Here is a 23,288-nt window from a genome sequence, read left to right as displayed (position 1 = left end):
TGGCCTCCAGGAGCGGTGGATTCATGGTGCAGGCACCGAGCCCAGCAATAACCCTGGAGGAGGAAAAAAAAAAAAAAAAAAACTATGTCTAATATACACAAATAACACTCTTAAATTGAATAGTACTGTCATCTTTTTTTTTTTTGCCTCCAGGGTTATCGCTGCGGCTTGGTATCATCAGCACTACGAAGCCACTGCTCCCGGAGACCATCTTTACCATTTTCTTGCCCTTGTTGTTGGATAGGACCAAGAGAAATGGAGAGAAGAGGGGAAGACAGAGAGGAGAGAAAGACCGCCAGCTCCCAATGCTGCTATCTTAAGGAGACATGTACAACTAACTTTGGCTAACAAAGTTTGGCTCAGGAGGTGGCACAAGAAATAAAGAATCAGGCAGTCAGTCGGTCATAGTGAGGCAGATTAAGCACATGTGGTGCAAAGCGCAAGGACCGGCTTAAGCATCACGGTTCGAGCCCCCAAGAGTCGCTTCACAGGTGGGGAAGCACATCTGCAGGTGTCTATCTTTCTCTCCCCGTCTTCCCCTCCTCTCTCCATTTCTGTCTCTCCTATCTAACAATGATGACATCAATAACTACAACAATAAAAAAAGGGCAACAAAAGGAAAAATAAATAAATAAAAATTAAATAAAAAAAAAAAAGGACTCAGATCAAAAATAAATAAATAAATAAAGCATCAGACTCTCAAGTATAAAGTCCCAAATTCAATGCCAGGTTTCCTATGTGCCAGAGTGATGGTCTGTATTTTTTTCTCTCTCCCTCTTCTCTCACTAATGAAGAAATATGTACATATGAAATAAGGTCAACTCATGTATAAAAGGCAATTCAGTAATGTTTATCATAAGTTTTAAGTTATCTGTCAGCATAAATATTTTTAAAAAATAATTTCGCGTAAGGATCCCGGTTCAAGCCCCCAGCTCCCCACCTGTAGGGAGTCACTTCACAAGCAGTGAAGCAGGTCTTCAGGTGTCTGTCTTTCTCTACCCCACTCTGCCTTCCCCTCCTCTCTCCATTTCTCTCTGTCCTATCCAACAATGGAGACATCAGTAACAACAACAACTAAAATAAAACAACAAGGGCAACAAAAAAATAAATATTTCTAAAATTAAAAAAGTTTCAAATAAAAATACAGTTTCTATACTTCTTTCTTGACCATAAACAGATTATTAAATAACAGAATTTTCACATTAGTATTAAAACTGACAGAATCTAGCATTTTCCAATTCAATGTAAGTTTCATAACCTAATAAAGCAAAACTTAGCCAACAGTTCAAAGGAGTCACGTTAAGTAATTCTTTACAGTATTTTAAAAAAGAGAGCACAGGAATAGAGTGCCTACACGACAGACATGGCCCAGTGAAAATATTACCTATTTTCAGTTTTCTTGCTTTTATTGCCAGGACTTGAAGATCGAGATCGTCGGCCACGGCTTCTACTTCTTGAGCGTCTTCTGTCTCGACTTCGAGATCTCCTTCGATCTCTACTTCTCTCTCTCTCTCGACTTCTGGAACGCCTAAAAGGGTGATAATTTTCTTTTATTCAATAACCAAGTGAGGCTACTATTTCAGATGATGACTGATCCATGTAAAATAAGTTTGTAGACTACAGAGGTTCCCACCACTAATCAGTGAAATAAGTAGTAGTAAAGTCAATTTGTACCAGTGCAATGAAAAAAAGTGAGAAGATAATCTCAAAATGTCTGTTAAGAAATATAACAAGCGGGGAGTCAGGCGGTAGCCCAGTGGGTTAAGCGCATGTGGCGCGAAGAGCAAGGACCAGTGTAAGGATCCTGGTTCGAGCCGCCAGCGCCCCACCTGCAGGGGAGTCGCTTCACAGGCGGTGAAGCAGGTCTGCAGGTGTCTCTCTTTCTCTCCCCTTCTCTGTCTTCACCTTCTCTCTCCATTTCTCTCTGTCCTAACAACAATGACATCAATAACAACAATAACTACAACAACAATGAAAAACAACAAGGGCAACAAAAGGGAAAATAAATATAAAAAATAATAAAATTTAAAAATAAAAGAAATATAACAAGCAGTGCAAGGACTGGGTTTAAGCCTTTAGTCTCCACCTGCAGGAAGAAAGCTTCATGAGCAGTGAAGCAGTGCTGCAAGTGTCTGTCTGTCTCTCTCCCTCTCTCTCTCTCCTTATCCTCCCAATTTCCTGCCTTTATGCAACAAAAGAAAAGCTGAAAAACAATACAATAAACATGCAATAATAAGTACTTTAAATCTACAATCTATAGTAAGTACACATATTCAAAGACAGTAAAATATATGGGCCAGGTGGTGGCAAACTTAGTTGAGTGCACATGTTGCAATGCTCAAGGAACTGGTTCAAGACCCTGATTCCCACCTGCAGAGGGGGGAGCTTCACAAGTAGTGAAGCTATGCTGCAGGTGTCTTTCCTTTTCTTTTACTCTCTAATGCCTCCTTCCTGCTCGATTTCTCTGTCTCTATGCAATAAATATTTTTTCAAATATATAATGTCAGGGCAAGGGTAGATAACATAATATTTATGCAAAGAGACTCTCATTCCAGAGGCTCTGAAGTCCCAAGTTCAATCCTCCCACACCACCATAAGCCAGAGCTGTTTAGTGCTCTAGTAAAAAAAAAATTAGAGGGCTGGACCACAGCACAGCAGGTTAAGTGCACATGGTGCAAAGCACATGGACAGCATAAGGATCCCAGTTTGAGCCCCCAGCTCCCCAATTGTAGGGGGGGGTCGCTTCATGGGCAGTGAAGCAGGTCTGCAAGTGTCTTATCTTTCTCTCCCCGTCTTCTCTCACGATTTCTCTCTGTTCTATCCAACAACAAAAGTAGCAATGACAACAATAATAAATACAACAACAAGAACAACAAAGATGGGGGAAAAATGGCCTCCAGGAGTAGTGGAATTGTAGTGCAGGCACCAAGCCCCAATGACAACCCTAGAGGCAAAAAAAATAAAATACACATATACATATACATACATACATACGTGTGTGTGTATGTGTGTATAACATCCTTATCCTTAAGAAAAGTAGGAAGAAAGGTAGCATAAACATAAGTATAAGGATAAACAGAATGAGGTAATAAAAAGGTCATCAATTTGATTAGGAAACAAGACTATCTACTGTGTTGCTATTCACTAGTCATCCAGACCTCCAAGCCTCTTAAGTTTTTCTCATGTAACATATGTAGACTTGACTAATCTGAAAATTCTTCCTGCACTACAATTATGATATTCTATTTTCACTCCAAAAACTGAGCATATATAACCAATTTCACTTAACAAGGACTTGACTGGAGGGCCCAGGCAGTAACGTACCTGGTTAGATTAAGTACGTTACAATGCTCAAGGATTCTAGTTTGAGACCCTGGTCCCTACAGGGGAAAACTTTGCATGTGGTGAAGCAATGTTGCAGGTGTCTCTGTCTTTTTCCTATTCTCTCTCTCTCCATTTAAAAATATTTTATGTATTTATTAATGAGAGGGATAGGAGGGGAGAGAAAAAGAATCACATATCACTCTGGCACATGTGTTACCGGGGACTGAAATTGGGACCTCATGCTTGAGAGTCCAACACTTTATCCACTGTGCTACCTCCTGGATCACTGTCTCTTTCCCTCTCTATCACCTCCTTCTCTCTCAATTTCTGGACATTTCTATACAATACATAAAATAAAGGGGAAAAAATTAATAAAGTAAATATAAATTTTACCACTTGGCCCCTAAACAATTTTAAGTATTAAAAACAATTAAACCTTCATGCCTGAGACTCTGAAGTCCCAGATTCAATCCCTTGCACCACAAGCCAGGGCTGAACAGTGCTCTGGTATAGGAAAGTAAATAAATAAATTTTTTTTTCTTCAAATGAAGAGGGTTTTTTAGCCATGATCTCACCATTCTTTGGCTGCTTTTTTCATTCAGACAGAGATACAGAGAGGGACAGAAACCAAAGCATTTCCTAGTTCTGTAGCATTTTCCATGTGGTACCAGGGGTTAAAATCTGGGTTGCAAGCATGGCAAGATATTCTCTGGCCCTTAAAGAAAATTTTTACCAGGTGCTGGGTGGTAGCACACCTGCTTGAGCACACACATATTACAATGCTCAAGAGCCCAGGCTTGAGCCCAAGGTCCCCACCTGTAGGAGGAAAACTTTTAGTGAGTGGTGATGCAGGATGCAGGTCTGCAGATCTCTCTCTCTCTATCACTATGTTTCCTCTCAATTTCTGGCTGTCTCTATCCAATAAGTAAATAAAGATAATACAAAAGATTAAAAAAGACTCTGGGGTAGATGGAGGGGGGAATACAGGTCCTGAAAAAGGATGACAGAAGACCTAGTGGGGATTGCACTGTTATATGGAAAACTAAGAAATGTTACGCATGTACAAACTATTGCATTTACTGTCTACTATAAAACATTAATCCTCCAATAAAGAAATTTTTTTAAAAAGTTAAAAAGAAAGAAGTTTTACTTTGTGGTCCAGGATGTGGTACAGTGGATAAAGCATTGGACTCTCAAGCATAAAGTCCTGAGTTCGATCCCCAGCAGCACATGTACCAGAGTGATGTCTGGTTCCTTCTCTCCTATCTATCTCAATAAATAAGTAAAAATTTTTTTCTTAAAAAAAAGGGAGGAGGCCACGCCGTAGCGCAGCGGGTTAAGGGTTAAGTGCACGTGGCGCAAAGCGCAAGGACCAGCTTAAGGATCCTGGTTCCAGCCCCCAGCTGCCCACCTGCAGGGGCGCTGATTCACAGGCGCTGAAGCAGGGCTGCAGTGGTGCTGCACCTGGTTGAATGCACATGTTTTCAATCCCCTGGCCCCTACCTGAAAGGAGAATTCTTCCTGAGTGGTGAAGCAGTGCTGCAGGTTTTCTCTCTCCCTCTGTATCTTCCCCTTCCATCTCTCTGTCTATATCCAAACTAAATAAAATAAAGAGCAGCAATAAAATATTTCCAAATAGTAAGCTGAAACTAGACAGGACTCTTATCATTTCCTGTTGCTGAAAGCTTTAGAAGTTGCTGTACACATAGTAGTCAGCTTTCTTGGGCCACAGTTAAAACAAAATCATCCTTTTGGTGGTGGGAGTGGTGTTTATGTACAATCCTATTAAAGTGTAAACATTATATAAACCACTATTTAATTAATATGAGAGGCGGAAAACTGATGATATGTCTAGAACTTCTTAAAACACAGGCTGAGTCTTTTTAATACATAGGCTGTCTTTGATATGTTCTCTCCCAAAAGCCTAGACCAGGGAGAACAGAAGCAACCAATAGCACAGCTAGATACAAGATGCTGGGTACTATACCCCAAACCCTATCAAAGGGACTTTCCAAAGTTAACTCTATCACCAAATAATGTCATAACAATACTATCCATTGTCTTCTTGAACCCTAAGACAGCAGGAACCTCACATTTCCACTGTAGAGCCTATATTTCCACCAGACCTGGAACCTTAGGGTGGGGACCACTTTTTTGCATGCTGCTCTCAATTCAAATCAAGTAATATTGCATCCGAGGATCACAACCTAATCAACACCACGAGTGCCACCCCAGCATGCTTCACTTCAGACTGTGACCAGAGACTTCAGGTGTGAAATGACAACCCTTCAGCTTCATCACTCGGGTGAGACCTTTCCTTTCATAGTATTCTCTAATTCCAACCCAGGTGGTCCACTCCCCAATAAAGTCCCCAAACCTAGATATAGTCCAGGTCCCCTGAGATAGAGCATAGGTTCACCCGTGCCCATAAACTAGGGGAAAAATATATACCTAAAAGCAGAAGTACATAAGAGCATGCAGGGAATACCCCCCAACACTTCATCTGCACTATTACAGTCTTTAGGTCCATGATTGTTCAACAATTTGTTTGGCTTTGTATGTTAACTCTCTTTTCAGCCACCAGGTTCCGGATGCCAGCAAGATGCTGACCAGACTTCCCTGGACAGACAACCCCATCAATGTGTACTGGAGCTCCACTTCCTCAGAGCCCCACCCTACTAGAGAAAGAGAGAGACAGACTGAAAGTATGGATCGACCAGTCAACGCCCATGTTCAGTGGGGAAGCAATTACAGAAGCCAGACCTCCCACCCTCTGCAACCCACAACCCTGGATCCATAATCCCAGAGAGATAGAGAATGGGAAGGCTATCAGGGGAGGGGGTGGGATGTGGAGATCGGGTTATGGGAATTGTGCGGAATTGTACCCCTCTTATTCTATGGTTTTGTTAATGTCTCCTTTCTTAAATAAAAAATAAATAAATAAATAAAAACAAAATCATCTTGATATATTATCTACCCTTTTAACCAACACACACACACTTTTTATTTTTAACCAGAGTACTGCTTAGTTCTGGCTTATGGTAGTACAAGGAATTAAACCTGGGGCTTTGGAGCCTCAAGCATGAGAGTTTCTTTGTATGCTATTACCACCACCCTCCTTCTACTTTTTTTAAAATTGTTTTATTATCTTTATTTATTTATTGGATAGACAGTCCGCAATTAAGAGGAGGAGGGATACAATTAAGAGGGGGGAGAGAGAGACAGACACACAAGCAGCACTACTCTACCAAGTGTAAAGCTTTCCCCTGCAGGTGAGAAAGTGCTGGCTTCAACCTGAGTCCATGCGCACTGTAACATGTGCTCAACCACGTACACCACCACCCAGCCCCCTTTTACTTCATTTTTAACATCTTGTCTCTGGGCTTTAAGAGTTTTCTGTAGATGACATGAGTTTAAAAACAGTGTTTGAGAGATTTTGGCCAAGGGAAAGAACTTCAAGGAACAAGTTGGAACTAAAGTACAATGCCTACAAAGGGGGAACAAAATCTAGTCCATGACATACTTGTGAAAAAGTCTTTTTTTAATAAAGATCTTTATCTACTTATCAATGATAAAGATAGGAAGAGAGAGAAAACCTGACATCACTCTGGTATATGTGCTGCCGGGGTTGAACTCAGGACCTCATGCTTGAGAGCCGAATGGTTTATCTACTGCGCTACTTCTTGGACTACTGAGAAAGTCTTATTTAGCTAAGAAAGGTTGACTTACTACAGGATTGATGTCTTACCTCAGACGCTTCCGATCCCTTGACCGAGATCTTCTTTTATCCCTACTTCGAGACCTTTCTCTCCTTCTATCTCTATCTCTGCTTCTTGATCGTCTGTCATCTCCACGTTTACTTCTTTTGTCTGAAGGTGAGCGGCTCCTAGATCGACTTCCAGAGCGTCCACGTGACGCTGATCGTTTCCGGTAATGGCTAGAATATTAAAGATTAAGTTTAGTTTTTAAAAAAAAAAAAAAGATTAAGGGGCCGAGTGGTGGCACACCTGGTTGAGCGCACATGTTACAATGCGCTAGGACTCAGGTTCGAGCCACCAGTTCCTACTACAGGGGGAAAGCTTCACAAGTGATAAAGCAGTGCTGCAGGTGTCTTGTCTCTCACCCTCTCTATCCCTCCCTTCCCTCTCTATTTATGTCTCTATCCAATAAATAAAGGTAATAAAAAATTTTAAAAATAAGGAAAAAAAGATTAAGGGGGCCGGGTGGTGGCACATCTGGTTGAATGCACATGCTACAATGTGCAAGGACCTAGGTTCAAGCCCCTGGCCCCCACATGCAGAGGGAAGAATTCAGGAGCAGTAAAGCAAGGCTGCAGGTGTCTATGTTTCTCTCCTCTATATCCCCATTCCCTTGATTTATGGCTGTCTCAGTCCAAAAACTAAAGATAATTAAAAAATTAAATAAAAAAGATTAAGCTTAGCAAACACATAAAATTTTAACTTTTTTTTATTTGATTTGATCAGAAAGAAATTGAGAGGCGAAAGGGAAATAGAGACAGAGAAAGACACCTACAGCCTTGCTCTATCACTCAAAGCATCTCACCTGAAGATGGGACTTGGGGGTTTGATCTCAGGTCCCTGCTCACAGTAATGTGTGAGCTTAACTGGGTGTGTTAGCACTCAACTCCAGTAAAACTGTACTTTTATTTTGGAGGAACAAGAGATAGCATAATGGTTACACAAAAGATTTGTTACTATTTTTGCCACCAAGATTACTGCTGGGGCTCCATGTGTGCAAGACAACAGCCACCACTCCCAGTGGGCATTTCATTTCATTTTCTTTTTAAAAGTTTATTTATGGGAGTCGGGCTGTAGTGCAGCGGGTTAAGCGCAGGTGGCGCAAAGCACAAGGACCGGCATAAGGATCCCGGTTCGAACCCCACCCCGGCTCCCCACCTGCAGGGGAGTCGCTTCACAGGTGGTGAAGCAGGTCTGCAGGTGTCTGTCTTTCTCTCCTCCTCTCTGTCTTCCCCTCCTTTCTCCATTTCTCTCTGTCCTATCCAACAACGACAACAACAATAATAACTACAACAATTAGACAACAAGGGCAACAAAAGGGAATAAATAAATAAAATAAATATTTTTTTTAAAAAAAGTTTATTTATGAGAAAGATAGGAGAAAGACATCACTCTAGCACATGCTTCCGGAGATCGAACTCGGGACCTCATGCTTCAGAGTCCAAAACTTTATCACTGCACCACCGCCCAGATCACTATTTCATTTTCTTAGAGACAGAAACAGGGGAACGAGAGGTAGAGATAGATACCTGCAGTGACAGCCATTCATGAAGTGTTTCCTCTGCAGATGGAGGCAGGGATTTGAACCCTGTCTTGTGTGGTAATGTGTACACTCTACCAGGTGTGCCACCAGCTGGCTCTGCAAAAACTTTCATGTCTGAGGCTTCAAATCCCCAGGTTCAATACCCCCACACAATTGTACCACTGTAAGCCCAAACTGAGGAAGGAAAAAGGGAGGAAAGAAGGGAGGGAGCTAGAGGAAAAAGGAGAGATCAGAAATGACTTTCTGAGGGTGGGAGTATAGCATAATGGTTATGCAAAGGGACTTTCATGCTGGAGGCTCTCAAATCCCAGGTTTAATCCCCCACACCACCATAAGCCAGAGCTGAGCAGTGCTCTGGTAAAAAAAGAAAAAGAAAGTGAAGAAATGACTTTCTGTGGTCCAGGAGGTGACGCAGTGGATAAAACATCGAACTCTCAAGCATGAGGTCCTGAATTCAATTCCTGAAAGTAGATGTACCAGAGTGATGTCTGGTTCTTCTCTCCTCCTATATTTCTCATCAATCAATAAATAAAATGTTAAATTAAAAAAATGACTTTCTATACAGATTTTTTTTTTCTTCTAGTAGACAGAGAGAAAGAGGGAGCAGGGTAGTAGCACAGCGGGTTAAGCGCACATGGCACAAAGCGCAAGGACCAATATAAGGATCCCAATTTGAGCCTCCAGCTCCCCACCTGCAAGGGAGTCACTTCACAGGCAGTGAAGCAGATCTGCAGGTGTCTATCTCTCCCCCTCTGTCTTCCCCTCCTCTCTCCATTTCTCTGTCCTATCCAACAACAACATCGGAAATAATAACTACAATAATAATATAAAAAAAGGCAACAAACGGGAATAAATAAATAAATGGGGGGAAAAGAATGACTATTAAAAATTTTAAAAGATCATGTTCAGGGAGCCTCAGGAATGGCAAAGGTGGTAATGGTTCTCTCAGAAAGGGATGCCAAAACTCACTTGCAGAGTGTGCTGCTTTGCCATGGGCACTACACAAATTTGAGCACTGTTCCCACTGCACTGAAACAAGCTTCAATGCTGTGGTGTCTTATCTTTCTGACTCTATCTGCTTTTCTGCCTGTCTCATTTTTTAACAGTTTTTTAAATTTTTTTATTTGTTATCTTTATTTATTGGATAGAGACAGCCAAAAATCAAGAGGGAGGGGTTGATAGAGAGGGAGAGAGATAGAGACACCTGCAACCCTGCTTCACCACTCAGACTCGTAAAGCTTTTCCCCTACAGGTAGGGACCAGGGGCACAAACCCAGGTCCTTGTGCATTATAATGCATGTGCTCAACCAGGTGCAACACCATCCGGCCCCTCTGCCTGTCTCTATCTTAAAATAAATAAAATGAGTAAAAGTAACATGATAGCAAACCGGACAAATAGCAGGGTAGTCAAATATGGAGGGTCCTGTTAAGAACTATATATTTATTTAAGTAAGAGCTACAATAAGAATCTAAGTAGAGAAGTGACAAATTTTTAACTTTTTTTTTTTTTTTAAAGAATTACTCTGAAGGAGCCAGGTAGGGGCACACCTGGTTAAGCACACATCTTGCAGTGTGCAAGGACCCAGGTTCAAGTCCCTGGTACCAACCTGTAGAAGGAAAGCTCAATGAGCGGTGAAGCAGCGCTACAGGTGTCTCTCAGTCTTTTCCCCTCTACCTCCTCCTTTCCTCTCAACTTTTCTGTCTCTATCCAATAACAAATAAAAACATGACTAAAAATAATTATTGGGGGCCGGGTGGTAGCGCAGCAGGTTAAGCACATATGGCCCAAATCGCAAGGACTGGCGTGAGAATCCCAGTTTGAACACCCGGCTCCCCACCTGCAGGGGAGTTACTTCACAAGCGGTAAAACAGGTCTGCAGGTGTCTTTCTCTTCCCCTCTCTCTCTCGATTTCTCTGTCCTATCCAAGAACGATAACAAGGGCAACAAAAGGGAAAAAATAGCCTCCATGAGCATTAGGTTCGTAGTGCAGGCACCGAACGCCAGCAATAACCCTGGAGGAAAATAATAATAATAGTAATTATTATTATTACTATCCTGGATCTTAAGGGCAGAGCAACAAAGGTCAGCAAGGGCAGATGTGGGGGGGAAATAGTACTGGCCACACTGAGCAGAAAGATGAAGTCATATTTCCTAAGATGAGAATCTGAAGGGATGAAAAGCTTTAGGATGAAGGTAGGAAATAGGATACCAAATATCCGAGATGTTCTGTGGGTAAATGAAATGTGAGCCCAGGGCTCAAGAAATATATAATTACTTAAAGCAAAAATACTCGGTAAGGTGGATAGGTATTGAGTTTAGTTAAGTATCCTTCAAACACCTAAAATTCAGTATTTAGAAACTCAAATTTGTGGGCTGCAGAGACAGCATAATGGTCATACCAGAAGAGAGAGAGACAGACAGAGAGCAGTTACTTTCTATAATTATGGAGATATTATCTATCCAGGAGGTGCTTACACCCTTATCATATCACTCCATCAAGCTCTACCCTTATATTCCGAGCTTTTATTATATTACAATAAAGAACTCTTAACACTTAAAACACCTCACAACTCTTCATATATAAAGGCCTTTCAGTCCCTGCTAAAGACGTCATCTGTACAATAAAAGAAAAAGAAAAAAAACCTCAATTTCCCAAACAGTTTCGCAAAAATATTTTGAAGCTATCAGTTCTGGGGGGGGGGGGGGGGTCTCCCAGGCCAGTTTCCAAAAGTATGGAATGCACAATAACCAATAAATCTGAAATCCATTCACAACAGAAAGTCCATTTTTTTGTCACCTAGTTATTATTTTTTTTTGCCTCCAGGGTTATTGCTGGGGCTCAGTGCCTGCACCATGAAACCACTACTCCTGGAGGCCATTTTTTTTTCCCCTTTTGTTGCCCTTGTAGCCTTGTTGTGGTTATTACTGTTGTTGTCGTTCGTTGTTGGATAGGACAGAGAGAAATGGAGGAGGGGAAGACAGAGAGGGGAGAGAAAGAGAGACACCTGCAGACCTGCTTCACCGCTTGTGAAGCGACTCCCCTGTGGGGGGGGGGGGGTTCCAACCGGGATTCTTACACCGGTCCTTGCACTTTGCGCCATGTGCACTTAACCCGCTGCGCTACCGTCCGACTCCCCACCTAGTTATTTCTTTTTTAAATATTTTATTTATTTTACTAATGAGAAAGATAGGAGGAGAAAAAGAAAGCCAGACATCACTCTGGTACATGTGCTGCCGGGGACTGAACTCAGGACCTCATACCTGAGAGTCTAGTTCCTTAACCACTGCGCCACCTCCCGGACCACACCTAGTTATTTTTATTTATTTTTTAATCTTTTTTAAAAAATATTTTTCTGAGTATTTATTATGTTCTGTGCATGCTATTTATTTATTTTATTTATTTAAGAAAGGAGAAATTAACAAAACCATAGGGTAGGAGCGGTACAACTCCACACAATTCCCACCACCCAATCTCCATATCCCATATATTTATTATATAGAGACAGCCAGAAATGGAGAGGGAAGGGGACAACAAAGGGGGATTGAGACAACTGCAGCCCTGCTTCACCACTCGTGAAGCTTTCCCCCTGCAGGTGGGGACCGGGGGCTCGAACCTCCTTGTGCACTGCAACGTGTGCACTCAACCAGGTGCGCCACCACTCGGCCCAGAAAGTCCACTTTAATTGCGAGTGCCTAGTCACAACTACAGTGATGTGAGCCATGAAAACATGTCTGTCGGGCTGGGGAGGGAGGGAGGGGGAGAGAGAGAATAAGAGAGTTAGTCCTGCAAAAGGACTTTCATGCCTGCGGCTCCAAGCTCCCAGCTTCAATCCCCAGCACCACCCCAAGCCAGAACCGCCGCCTAGTGCTCTGGTGTCTCTCTTTTCCCACTGTGTCTCTACTTCTCGCCGATAAAAAAAAATAATTCTTTTTAAAAAAGAAAGGAAGCAAAATGTTTGTCCACACGCATTTTCTACCCGACCCGGGGCCATGCTACACGCACAAAGAAGCGGGTGCTGGGGCCCGGGCCACGCTACAGCGGGAAGCGCTGGAGACTCAGCTGCGAGCGCCGCAGACCGGGACTGAGCGGAGCGGCGGGACCGGGCGGCCGGCGCTGGGCATCCGGCCGGGTGGCGGCGGCACGGGAGAGTCAGGCCCCGCTCGGGGCCGGCGGGCGGGCGGTCTCTGCCGGCGTCGAGCCCCAACCCCCGGGGGCCGCGGGCAGCTCTGGCCGCACGTGGGGCCGCGCCAGGTCTGGCCGGGCCCGCGGTCACCTCCGCTCCCGCCTCTCCCCCCAGCCGCGGCAAGCCGCGGGTCCGCTCCACACGCCGTCTCACCGCGACTCCCGGCCCATGCTGCCGGCTGCAGGACAACGTTCCCGGACGCTTCGCGGAAGCAGCTGACAATGGATACACGCGCGTCGCCGTCGGCTCGCCCAGCGAGGAGAGGACTAGCACGAAGCAGCCACCCCAGAGTCCGCCATCCAACAACGAAAGCAGGACGTGCTGGCGCCGGCGGCGAGCGGAAGGAGAAAGTGCGGCGGAAGCGGATCCCTCGTGACAGCGCCGCCTCCGGGCGGGAGGCTACACAGCGCCGCGAGCCGGAAAGCTGTCTCGACCTCGTTTACCAAGCTCTGGACTGGGGAAGAAACTCCCAGTTACTGGTGTGGTGCAGGGCAGCGCCTCAGCCTCGCCAGGTTCTTGCCTGCAAGGGCCACTTCTTCTTCTTCTAGCGTTTGCCCTTCTTCCGTAGCCAGTCAACAGCGTCAGGTTGAGCCTGATGTAAAGTTTCGAGACCTCCTTTGAATCTGGAGAGGTGGCAGTCGTTGACTATGTGGGTCATAGTCTGTCTGTAGCAAGGGCCACTGATAGACAAGAGTGCAAATCCTTTACCTGCGTCGAATGAAATTGCAAAAAAAATTTTTTTAACTTTTCTTTTTTAAATATTTGTTTTATTTATTCCCTTTTGTTGCCCTTGTTGATTTATTTTTGTAGTTGTTGTTATTGATGTCGTTGTTGTTGGATAGGACAGAGAGAAATGGAGAGAGGAGGGGAAGACAGAGAGGGGGAGAGAAAGCTAGACACCTGCAGACCTGCTTCACCGCCTGTGAAGCGACTCCTCTGCAAGTGGGGAGCCGGGGGCTCGAACCGGGATCCTTACGCCGGTCCATTAACACTCTGCGCCTCGTGGGCTTAACCCGCTGCGCTACCGCCACACTACCCGCAAAAAATCTTAATACACATTTATTCATTCATGAACTCTGCTTCGTGACGAGGATGTGCTAGATCTCAGAGAGTTTATTTAGCGAGGGGGTAGGGTTGGTTGATTGTAGACACTAATAAAAACACAAGCTGATTTAATCCCAGACTTCACTTTATTAGTATGGGAAGTGGTGCAGTGGACTGAGTGTTGGACTCTCAAGCATGAGGTTCTAAATCGCAGGCAGTTCAGATAGTAGAGTGATGTCTGGTTCCCCTCTTTACTACTTTCTCATTAAAAAAGTCCCTTTAGGGAGTCTGGTGGTAGCGCAGTGGGTTAAGCGCAGGTGGCGCAAAGCGCAAGGACCAGAATCCCGGTTCAAGCCACTGGCTCCCCACCTGAAGGTGAAGCAGGTCTGCAGGTGTCTATCTTTCTCTCCCCCTGTCTGTCTTCCCCTCCTCCATTTCTCTCTGTCCTATCCATTTGTTTTGTCCTAACAACAACGACATTAATAAGAACAACAATAATAACTACAACAATAAAACAAGGGCAACAAAAGGGAATAAATAAAAATAAATAAAAATTTAAAAGTCCTTTTAAAAGTATTTTTATTTGTTGCCCTTGTTGTTTATCATTGTTATTATTGTCACTGTCGTTGTTGTTAGATAAGACAGAGAGAAATAGAGAGAGGACGGGAAGACAGAGGAGGAGAGAAAGATAGACACCTGCAGACCTGCTTCATTTGTGAAGTGACCCCCCTACAGGTAGGGCGCCAGGGCCTCGAACCAAGATCCATAGATCAGTCCTTGCACTTCGCACCGTGTGCACTTAACCCGCTGCGCTACTGCCCGGGCCCCTACTCTCTCTTTTTAATTTATTATTATTGTTATTATCAACATCTTTTTATTTATTTATGGATAGAAAGAGCCAAAATATATAGAAGAAATGGGAGACAGGGAGAGAGAGGGACCGGGTGGTGGTATAATTAGTTGAGCGCACATGTTATAGCGTGCAAGATCCCAATGTGCAAAGTTCCAGGTTCGAGCCCCTGGTCCCCACTTGTAGGGGGGAAAGCTTCACCAGTGGTGAAGCAAGGCTGCAGATGTTTTTCTCCCTCTTATTTCCCCTTTCCCTCTCATTTCTAGTTGTCTCTAAAAAACAAATAAAACTAATATAAAAAAATTTAAGGGAGAGAGACAGACACCTGCAGCCCTGCTTCACCACTTGTGAATCTTCCCCCTGCACATGGGGACCAGGAGCTTGAATCTGGGTCCTTGCACATTGTAATGTGTGGTCAACCAGGTGCACCACCACCTGGCCCCTGTCTTCTTTTAAGGAGAGAAAGAAAGAAAGATTGTTGACTTTTTAAAAATAAGTCATTTATTTTATTAATATTTCATTTATTTAGATAGGGGCAGGGAAATTAAGAGGGGGAGTGGAGAAATAGGGAGAGAGACGGAAGGACACCTGGAACACTGCTTCACGGCTTGTGAAGTTTTCCTCCAGCAGGTGGGGTGGGACTGGGGGCTTTAAGATTTTGTACATTGGTGGTCCAGGAGGTGGCTCAGTGGCTGGGGCACTGGACTCTCAAGCGTTCAATCCCTGGCAGCACATGTACCAGAGTGATGTCTGATTCTTTCTCTCTCTCCCCTATCTTTCTCATTAATAAATAAATAAAATATTTTAAAAAAAAGATTTTGTTCATTGTAGCATATGTGCTCAACATAGTGTGCCACTACCTGGACCCATAGGTCTTTCTTTACATGAAAGTAATTTAAGCTGGTAGAGTGCACATGTTGCCATGTGCAAGGACCTTGGTTCAAGTCCCTGGTCTCCATCTGTAAAGAGGAAGCCTCACCAGTGGTGAAACAGTGCTACAAGGCTTTTTCTCTGTTTCTTAGTGGGGCGGGGAGTCAAAATAAATAGCCATATTTTTTCTAATTCTCCTCTTTTTTCTTCTTCTTCTTCTTCTTCTTATTATTATTATTATCAGAGCACTGCTCCTCTTTGGGTTACCATGGTACTGGGATTGAACCTAGGAACTTATAGCTTCACACATGAAAGTCTTTTTCATAACCATTATGCTATCTCTCACCCCCTTTTTATGAGAAAGGTAAGATAACTACAAATTGGGAGTCAGGTGGTAGCTCAGCAGGTTAAGCACAGGTGGCGCAAAATGCAAGGACCGGCTTAAGGATCCCAGTTTGAACCTCCAGCTCCCCACCTGCAGGGGAGTTGCTTCATAGGCGGTGAAGCAGGTCTGCAGGTGTCTATCTTTCTCTCCCCCTCTCTGTCTTCCCCTCCTCTCTCCATTTCTCTCTGTCCTATCCAACAACAATGACGTCAATAACAACAATAAAAAACAAGGGCAACAAAAGGGAAAATAAATATTTTTAAGAATTATATATATTTTTAGTTCATTTTAATGATACAGATGGAAAGATACAAAGAGATAGTAAATGGATTAGAGAAATTTTAAGTCATCAATGGTCTTAGAAATGTAAAAAGAGCGCAAGGACTGGCATAAGGATGCTGGTTCAAACCCATGGCTCCCCACCTACAGGGAGTCCCTTCACAGACGGTGAAGCAGGTCTGCAGGTGTCTGTCTTTCTCTCCCCCTCTCTGTCTTCTCCTCCCCTCTCCATTTCTCTCTGTCCTATCCAACAATAATGACATCAATAATAACTACAACAATAAAAAAAAAGTACAAGAAATGTAAAAAAGAGGTGTGAGGGGAGCGACCGAGGAGGTACGGTGGCTTTACTGCCTTAAGAGTTAGTGTGAATTGGTAATAGTGAGAATTGGTGAAAAAGCAGATGGAAGGCACGGGAAGCTACCATAGAGACTGGTCTGAAGAAAATCGAGGAAGACACTACCAGCAACATGATCAGCACCGCCAACCCGAGGGCAGTGGAAGCCATTATTATGGTCCACAAGGTGATCACTCACGCCAAGGGAACCGGATTCCTGAAGAAGTAGTGACGCCGCCACTAGCTGCATCGGCTAGTTCGGGCTCTCTGATGGCCGCAGCAGTGGATTTTAAAACTCATGTAGGGGGGCCGGGCGGTGGCGCAGAGGGTTAAGCGCAAGTGGCGCAAAGCGCAGGGACCGGCGTAAGGATCCCGGTTCGAGCCCCCGGCTCCCCACCTGCAGGGGAGTCGCTTCACAGGCGGTGGAGCAGGTCTGCAGGTGTCTATCTTTCTCTCTCCTTCTCTGTCTTCCCCTCCTCTCTCCATTTCTCTCTGTCCTATCCAACAACGAATTGCGTCAACAAGGGCAATAATAATAGCCACAGCAAAGCTACAACAAGGGCAACAAAAGGGGGAAAAAATGGAGCGGTGGATTCATGGTGCAGGCACCGAGCCCAGCAATAACCCTGGAGGAGGAAAAAAAAAAAAAAAAAAACTCATGTAGATCAGGCTTGTCGTGCAGCTAAGGAATTTGTCAACATTTACTATGAGACAATGGACAAAAGAAGACAGGCACTCACCAGACTCTATTTGGACAAAGCTACTTTAATTTGGAATGGAAATGTTGTGACAGGATTGGATGCTCTGGCCAATTTTTTTGATATGTTGCCTTCTAGTGAGTTCCAGGTCAATATGTTAGATTGTCAGCCAGTTCACGAGCAAGCTACTCAGGCCCAAACTACCATTCTTTTTTTTTTTTTTTTTAATTGCTGGGCTCGGTGCCTGCACCATGAATCCACCGCTCCTGGAGGCCATTTTCCCCCTTTTTGTTGCCCTAGTTGTTGCAGCCTCGTTGTGGTTATTATTGCCATTGTTGACGTTGCTTTGTTGTTGGATAGGACAGAGAGAAATGGAGAGAGGAAGGGAAGACAGAGAGAGAGAGGAGATAAAGATAGACACCTGCAGACCTGCTTCACCGCCCGTGAAGCGACTCCCATGCAGGTGGGGAGCCGGGGGCTCGAACCGGGATCCTTAAGCCGGTCCCTGCGCTTTGCGCCACGTGCGCTTAACCCACTGCGCCACCGCCCGACTCCCCAAACTACCATTCTTGTTGTGACCAGTGGAACCGTGAAATTTGATGGAAACAAACAACATTACTTCAACCAGAATTTCCTGCTGACTGCACAGTGCACTCCAAGCAACACTGTATGGAAGATTGCAAGTGATTGTTTCCGTTTTCAAGATTGGGCTAGTAGCAATTAAAGCAGGCAAAATTTCAAAAAAAAAAAAAAAAAAAAAAAAGGGGGCCAGGCAGTGGGGCACCAGTTAAGCACATGGGTTAAACACACATAGTATGAAGCACAAGGACCCCAGCAAAAATCCCGGTTCAAGCCCCCAACTCCCCACCTGTAAGGGGGTGAAGCGGGTCTGCAGGTAACTTTCTCTCTCCCTACCTTCCCCTCCTCTCTCAATTCCTCTCTGTCCTATCCAATAAAAATGGGGGGAAATGGCATCCAGGAGCAGTGGATTCGTAGAGCCACACCAAGCTCCAGTGATAACACTGGAGGCAAATGAAAAAAAAATGTAAAAAGAAAAATGTCTACATTCTAGTATTCTGACTGAATTCACCTAGAGTGTTTCCTGTACATTGCAAGATTCCCAAGTGATTAGAAAACAAGTTTGTTGATTTATAACAGAGACAGAGACCAGAGCACCACTTGGTCATATGCAGTATGGAGAGGAAACCCAGCGGCTTATGTGTACACAAATAAGCTTTGGGAGTTGGGCGGTAGCACAGCAGGTTAAGCGCACATGACGCAAGCTCCAGGACTGGCATAAAAACAAGGACAATAAAAAGGAAATAAATACTTACAGAAAACAAAAACAAAGAAGCTTTAACCCATGAATCACCTCCCTGGCAGTTCCGGATGATGCTCAATACAGTCAAGACTGATAACAATTACCTAACAAAATACACCTAAATGTCGTTCTTTTTCTGGAGCTGTTTAATAGAGTTGGGAAAAGAATCTAATATTTGGTAGTCGGGTGGTAGCGCAGCGAGTTAAGCACACATGGTGCAAAGCGTAAGGACCGGCATAAGGATCCCGGTTCGAGGCCCTGGCTCCCCACCTGCAGTGGAGTCGCTTCACAGGCGGTGAAGTAGGTCTGCAGGTGTCTCTCTTTCTCTCCCCCTCTCTGTCTTCCCCTCCTCTCTCCATTTCTCTCTGTCCTATCTAACAACAGTGATATCAATAGCAACAACAATAACTACAACAACAATGAAAAAAAAAAAGAATCTAATATTTACTTTACATGCCTCTGTACTATTTCCCTTTTTTGTTTGTTTTTTTAAGATTTTTTTTGAATTTTTTTAAACATTTATTTATTCCCTTTTGTTGCCCTTGTTTTATTGTTTCTATTGATGTCATTGTTGTTGGATAGGACAGAGAGAAATGGAGAGAGAGGAAGACAGAGAGGAGGAAAGATAAACACCTGCAGACCTGCTTCACCCCTTGTAAAGCGACTCCCCTGCAGGTGGGGAGCCAGGAGATCCTTTTGCCGGTCCTTGAGCTTCACGCCACCTGCATTTAACCCGCTAGGCTACCGCCGACTCCCCTTTTGTTTTTTTTAAATATTTTTATATATTTTATTTCCCTGTTGTTGCCCTTGTTTTTTTATTGTTGTAGTTATTGATCTTGTCGTTATTGGATAGCACAGAGAGACATGGAGAGATGAGGGGAAGACAGAGAGGGGGAGAGAAAGATAGACACCTGCAGACCCGCTTTACCGCCTGTGAAGCGACTCCCCTGCGGGTGGGGAGCCGGGGCTCGAACCGGAATCTTTACGCAGGTCCTTGAGCTTCGCGCCAAGTGCGCTTAACCTGCTACGCTACCGCCCGACTCCCAATTTAATACTTGTTTTTGGTAGACAGAATTGAGAGGGAAGGTATAGAGGGAGAAATTTGAACCACTTCCACAACTTATGAAGCTTCCTCACAGCAGGTGGGGAGTAGGGGCTTGAACTCAGGGCCTTGTGTATTGTAATGTTTGTGTTCTATTAAATGTGCCTCCACCCGGTCTCTGGAATAGATTTTTAAAATTTTTATTTATATATATTTATTATTTATTCACTTTTGTTGCCCTTGTTGCTTCTTTATTGTTGTAGTTATTGATGTCGAGGTTGTTGGATAGGACAGAGAGAAATGGAGAGAGGAGGGGAAGACACAGAGAGGGAGAGAAAGACACCTGCAGACCAACTTCACGGCCTGTGAAATGAGCCCCTGCGGGTGGGGAGCCAAGGGCTCGAACCTTGCGTTTTGCACCATGTGTGTTTAACCTGCTGTGCTACCGCCTGACTCCCTGGAATTTTTTTTTTTTTTTGCCTCTAGGGTTATTGCTGGGGCTCAGTGTGAATCTACTGCTCCTGGAGACTATCCCCCCCCCCTTTGTTGGCCCTGTTGTTTTATCAGTATGGTTATTGTTATTGTTACTATTGATGTTGTTGTTGTTGGACAGGACAGAGAGAAATGGAGAGAGGAGGGGAAGACAGAGGGGGAGAGACAGACACCTGAAGACCTGCTTCACTGCCAGTGAAGCAACTCCCCTGCAGGTGAGGAGCCGGGGGCTCAAATTGGGATCCTTACACTGGTCATTGCGCTTTGCACCATGTGCGCTTAACCCGCTGGGCTACCGCCAGCACCCCAGAATAAATTTTTTAAAGCATACTCAAAAGATGTATTTTTAAAAAATATTTATTCATTTATGAGAGACAGGAGAACTAGAGCATGCCTTTGGTCCATGTGATGCCAGGGACTGAACTTGGAACCTCATATTTTTACAATCTAGTTTTACAGAACACCACCTCCTGTACCACAATACACAAATTCTTTAAGAAAACTTAAGGGGGCAGGTGGCAGAACAATGGAAAAAGCATTAGACTGTCAAACATGTGTTGCTGAGTTTAAAACTTAAAAAAAATTTTTTAAATTAATTTTCCTTTTGTTGCCCTTGTTGTTTTTCAATGTTGTTGTAGTTATTATTATTGTTGTTGTTGATGCCGTTGTTGTTGGATAGGACAGAGAGAAATGGAGAGAGGAGGGGAAGACAGAGGGGGGAAGAGAAAGACACTTGCAGACCTGCTTCACCGTCTGTGAAGTGACTCCCCTACAGGTGGGGAGCCTGGGGCTCGAACCGGGATCCTTAAGGAGGTCCTTGTGCTTTGCGCCACGTTCACTTAAACTGCTGCGCTACCGCCTGACTCCCAGTGGTGCTGAGTTTGATCCCTGCAGCATCACATATACCAGAACAGTGCCCTGGTACTCTTTCAAGTAATATACTTATATATATATTTGTGTGTGTACTTATACATACATATGTATATGTATATGTATTTATTTTATTTTTTAACCAGAGCACTGTTCAGCTCTGGCTTACGGTGGTGCAGGGGATTGAACCTGGGACTTGGGAGCCTCAGGCATGAGAATCTGTTTGCATAATAACCATTATGCTATCTACCCTCCACCCAATAAAGTATATTTTAAAAAGAAAGAAAACATGAAGGGCAGAGCAGTAAAGCAGCGGATTAAGTGCACATGGGGTGAAGCACAAGTACCAGCTTAAGGATCCCTGTTCAAGCCCCTGGTTCTCCTTCTACAGGGGCAGGGTCGATTCACAAGTGGTGAAGCAAGTCTGCTGATGTCTATCTTTCTTTCCTCCTGTCTTCCCCTCTTCTCTAGATTTCTCGGTCCTATCTAACAACAGCAGCAATAACAACCAGAACAATAACAAGGGCAAAAAATGGGTAAAATGGCCTCCAGGGGCAGTAAATTCACAGTGCAGGCACTGAGCCCCAGTGATAACCTTGGAAGCAAAAAAAAAAAAATGTTATAGGGAGTTGGGCAGAGGGTTAAATGCAAGTGGCTCAAAGCGCAAGGACCAGTATAAGGATCCCGGTTCAAGCCAACCACCCACCTGCAGGGGAGTTGTTTCACAGGTGGTGAAGCAGGTCTGCAGGTGTCTTTCTCTCCTTCTCTCTGTCTTCCCTTCCTCTCTGTCCTATCCAACAATGACACCACCAACAACAATAATAACTACAACAACAAAACAAGGGCAACAAAAGGAAATAAAAAAATATCAAAAAAAAAAAGTTATAGGAAGAAAACCTGAGACTCCGGAAATAAATGTAGTCCTAGATTACATTTTTTCAAATATTAAAATGGAATTGCAAACCAGAGTCTGATACTCAAGCCAGCTCTTAAGTGTTTTTTTTTTTTTATTTTTAAAATATTTGAGAAAGAATGAGAGAATAATACCACTCTCGCAAGTAAATTACCAGGCATTAAACTCAGTACCTCATGGTAGAAGGCCCAACTCTTTAAGATTTTTTTTTTTTTATTCTCCAGAATACTGCTCAACTCTGGTTTATGGTGGTGCTGGGGATTCAATTCTTTTAAAAATTAGATAAAGGAGCAAAAGAGCATGACTTGGGCCCTCACACTTGCAAGTACAGCACTCTAGCCACTATCTCATTTCAAGATTAGTCACTTAAGTCTCATTTAAGAGAACACATTATCTATTTTGTATCAAAGCAAAGGACTCTGGGGGACGAGGGGACAGAAAAGGGCAGAGAGAATGTTGGGTATCCAGTGCACGACGGCAGAGAATTTGACCTAAGTTGGAGGTGGTATGCAGACAGCTGTAACAGGGAGATGAGGAACTGTACCCATGTGTCAATGCCTATACTGTAAACTCTTATTCTCTTTCCCTAATAAAATTATTTGGGGGGCCAGGTGGTGGTGCACCAGCTAAGTGTACACTTGCCAGTGTACAAGGACCCAGGTTGGAGCCCCTGGTCCCCACCTGCAGGGGGAAAGCCTCTTGAGTGGTGAAGCAGGGATGCAGGTGTCTCTTGGCCTCTTTCCCACTCTAACTTCCCCTTCCTCCCTGCTCAATTTCTGTTTCTATCCAATAAGTAAATAAATAATTTTTAAAAATTATTTAGAAGAAACTAGAAAGATGAAGACAAACAGAACATCATAGATATCAGGGCAGTGCTTTAGTGTGAATAATAATAATAAACACATCAATGTAATTCTGGCTTTTGATGCTCACTATTTACTTATGGCAGTTAACAGCACTTTTTGCTATGGAAAAACCAGGTTAAGACTATATAGTCCACTGTAATCTAATACTTTCAGCAAAGTGCCTGAGTTTCCAATGCAGATTTTTAAATATTTATTCTCTTTTGTTGCCCTTGTTTTATTATTGTCGTTGCTGTTGGATAGGACAGAGAGAAATGGAGAGAGTAGACAGAGAGGGGGAGAGAAAGACACCTGCAGACCTGCTTCACCGCCTATGAAGTGACTCCCCTTCGGGTGGGGAGCCAGGGGCTCAAACCCAGATCCTTACGCCGGTCCTTGTGCTTTGCACCAAGTGCACTTAACCTCCTGTTTTACTGCCCAATTCCCCCAATGCAGATTTACATTCTAATTGACCCAGAGGTGGGTAACTCATCACCTCTTGTTTTTAGTGCTAACAATGATGCATGTATGTATA

At 43.9% G+C, this 23,288-nt stretch overlaps 1 protein-coding gene across 1 annotated transcript in view; it reads right to left on the bottom strand.

Moving 5' to 3' along the window:
* DDX46 (DEAD-box helicase 46) overlaps positions 1–13,149 on the bottom strand; it is an 80,637-nt gene extending 67,488 nt beyond the window's left edge. The window contains exons 1-3 of the mRNA XM_060171335.1: positions 12,964–13,149; positions 7,073–7,261; positions 1,385–1,528 (exon numbers count right to left, since the gene is read on the bottom strand). Of these exons, the coding sequence (XP_060027318.1) occupies positions 1,385–1,528; positions 7,073–7,261; positions 12,964–12,980 (350 nt within the window). The 5' untranslated portion in view covers positions 12,981–13,149. The remainder of the gene's footprint in view (positions 1–1,384; positions 1,529–7,072; positions 7,262–12,963) is intronic.
* Between the last annotated feature and the right edge of the window lie 10,139 nt (positions 13,150–23,288).

This window comes from Erinaceus europaeus, chromosome 2 (genome assembly GCF_950295315.1).
Source record: "Erinaceus europaeus chromosome 2, mEriEur2.1, whole genome shotgun sequence".
Taxonomy (NCBI): domain Eukaryota; kingdom Metazoa; phylum Chordata; class Mammalia; order Eulipotyphla; family Erinaceidae; genus Erinaceus; species Erinaceus europaeus.
Note: the sequence above shows the minus strand (reverse complement) of the source record. Positions and strands in the feature narration are given on the sequence as shown.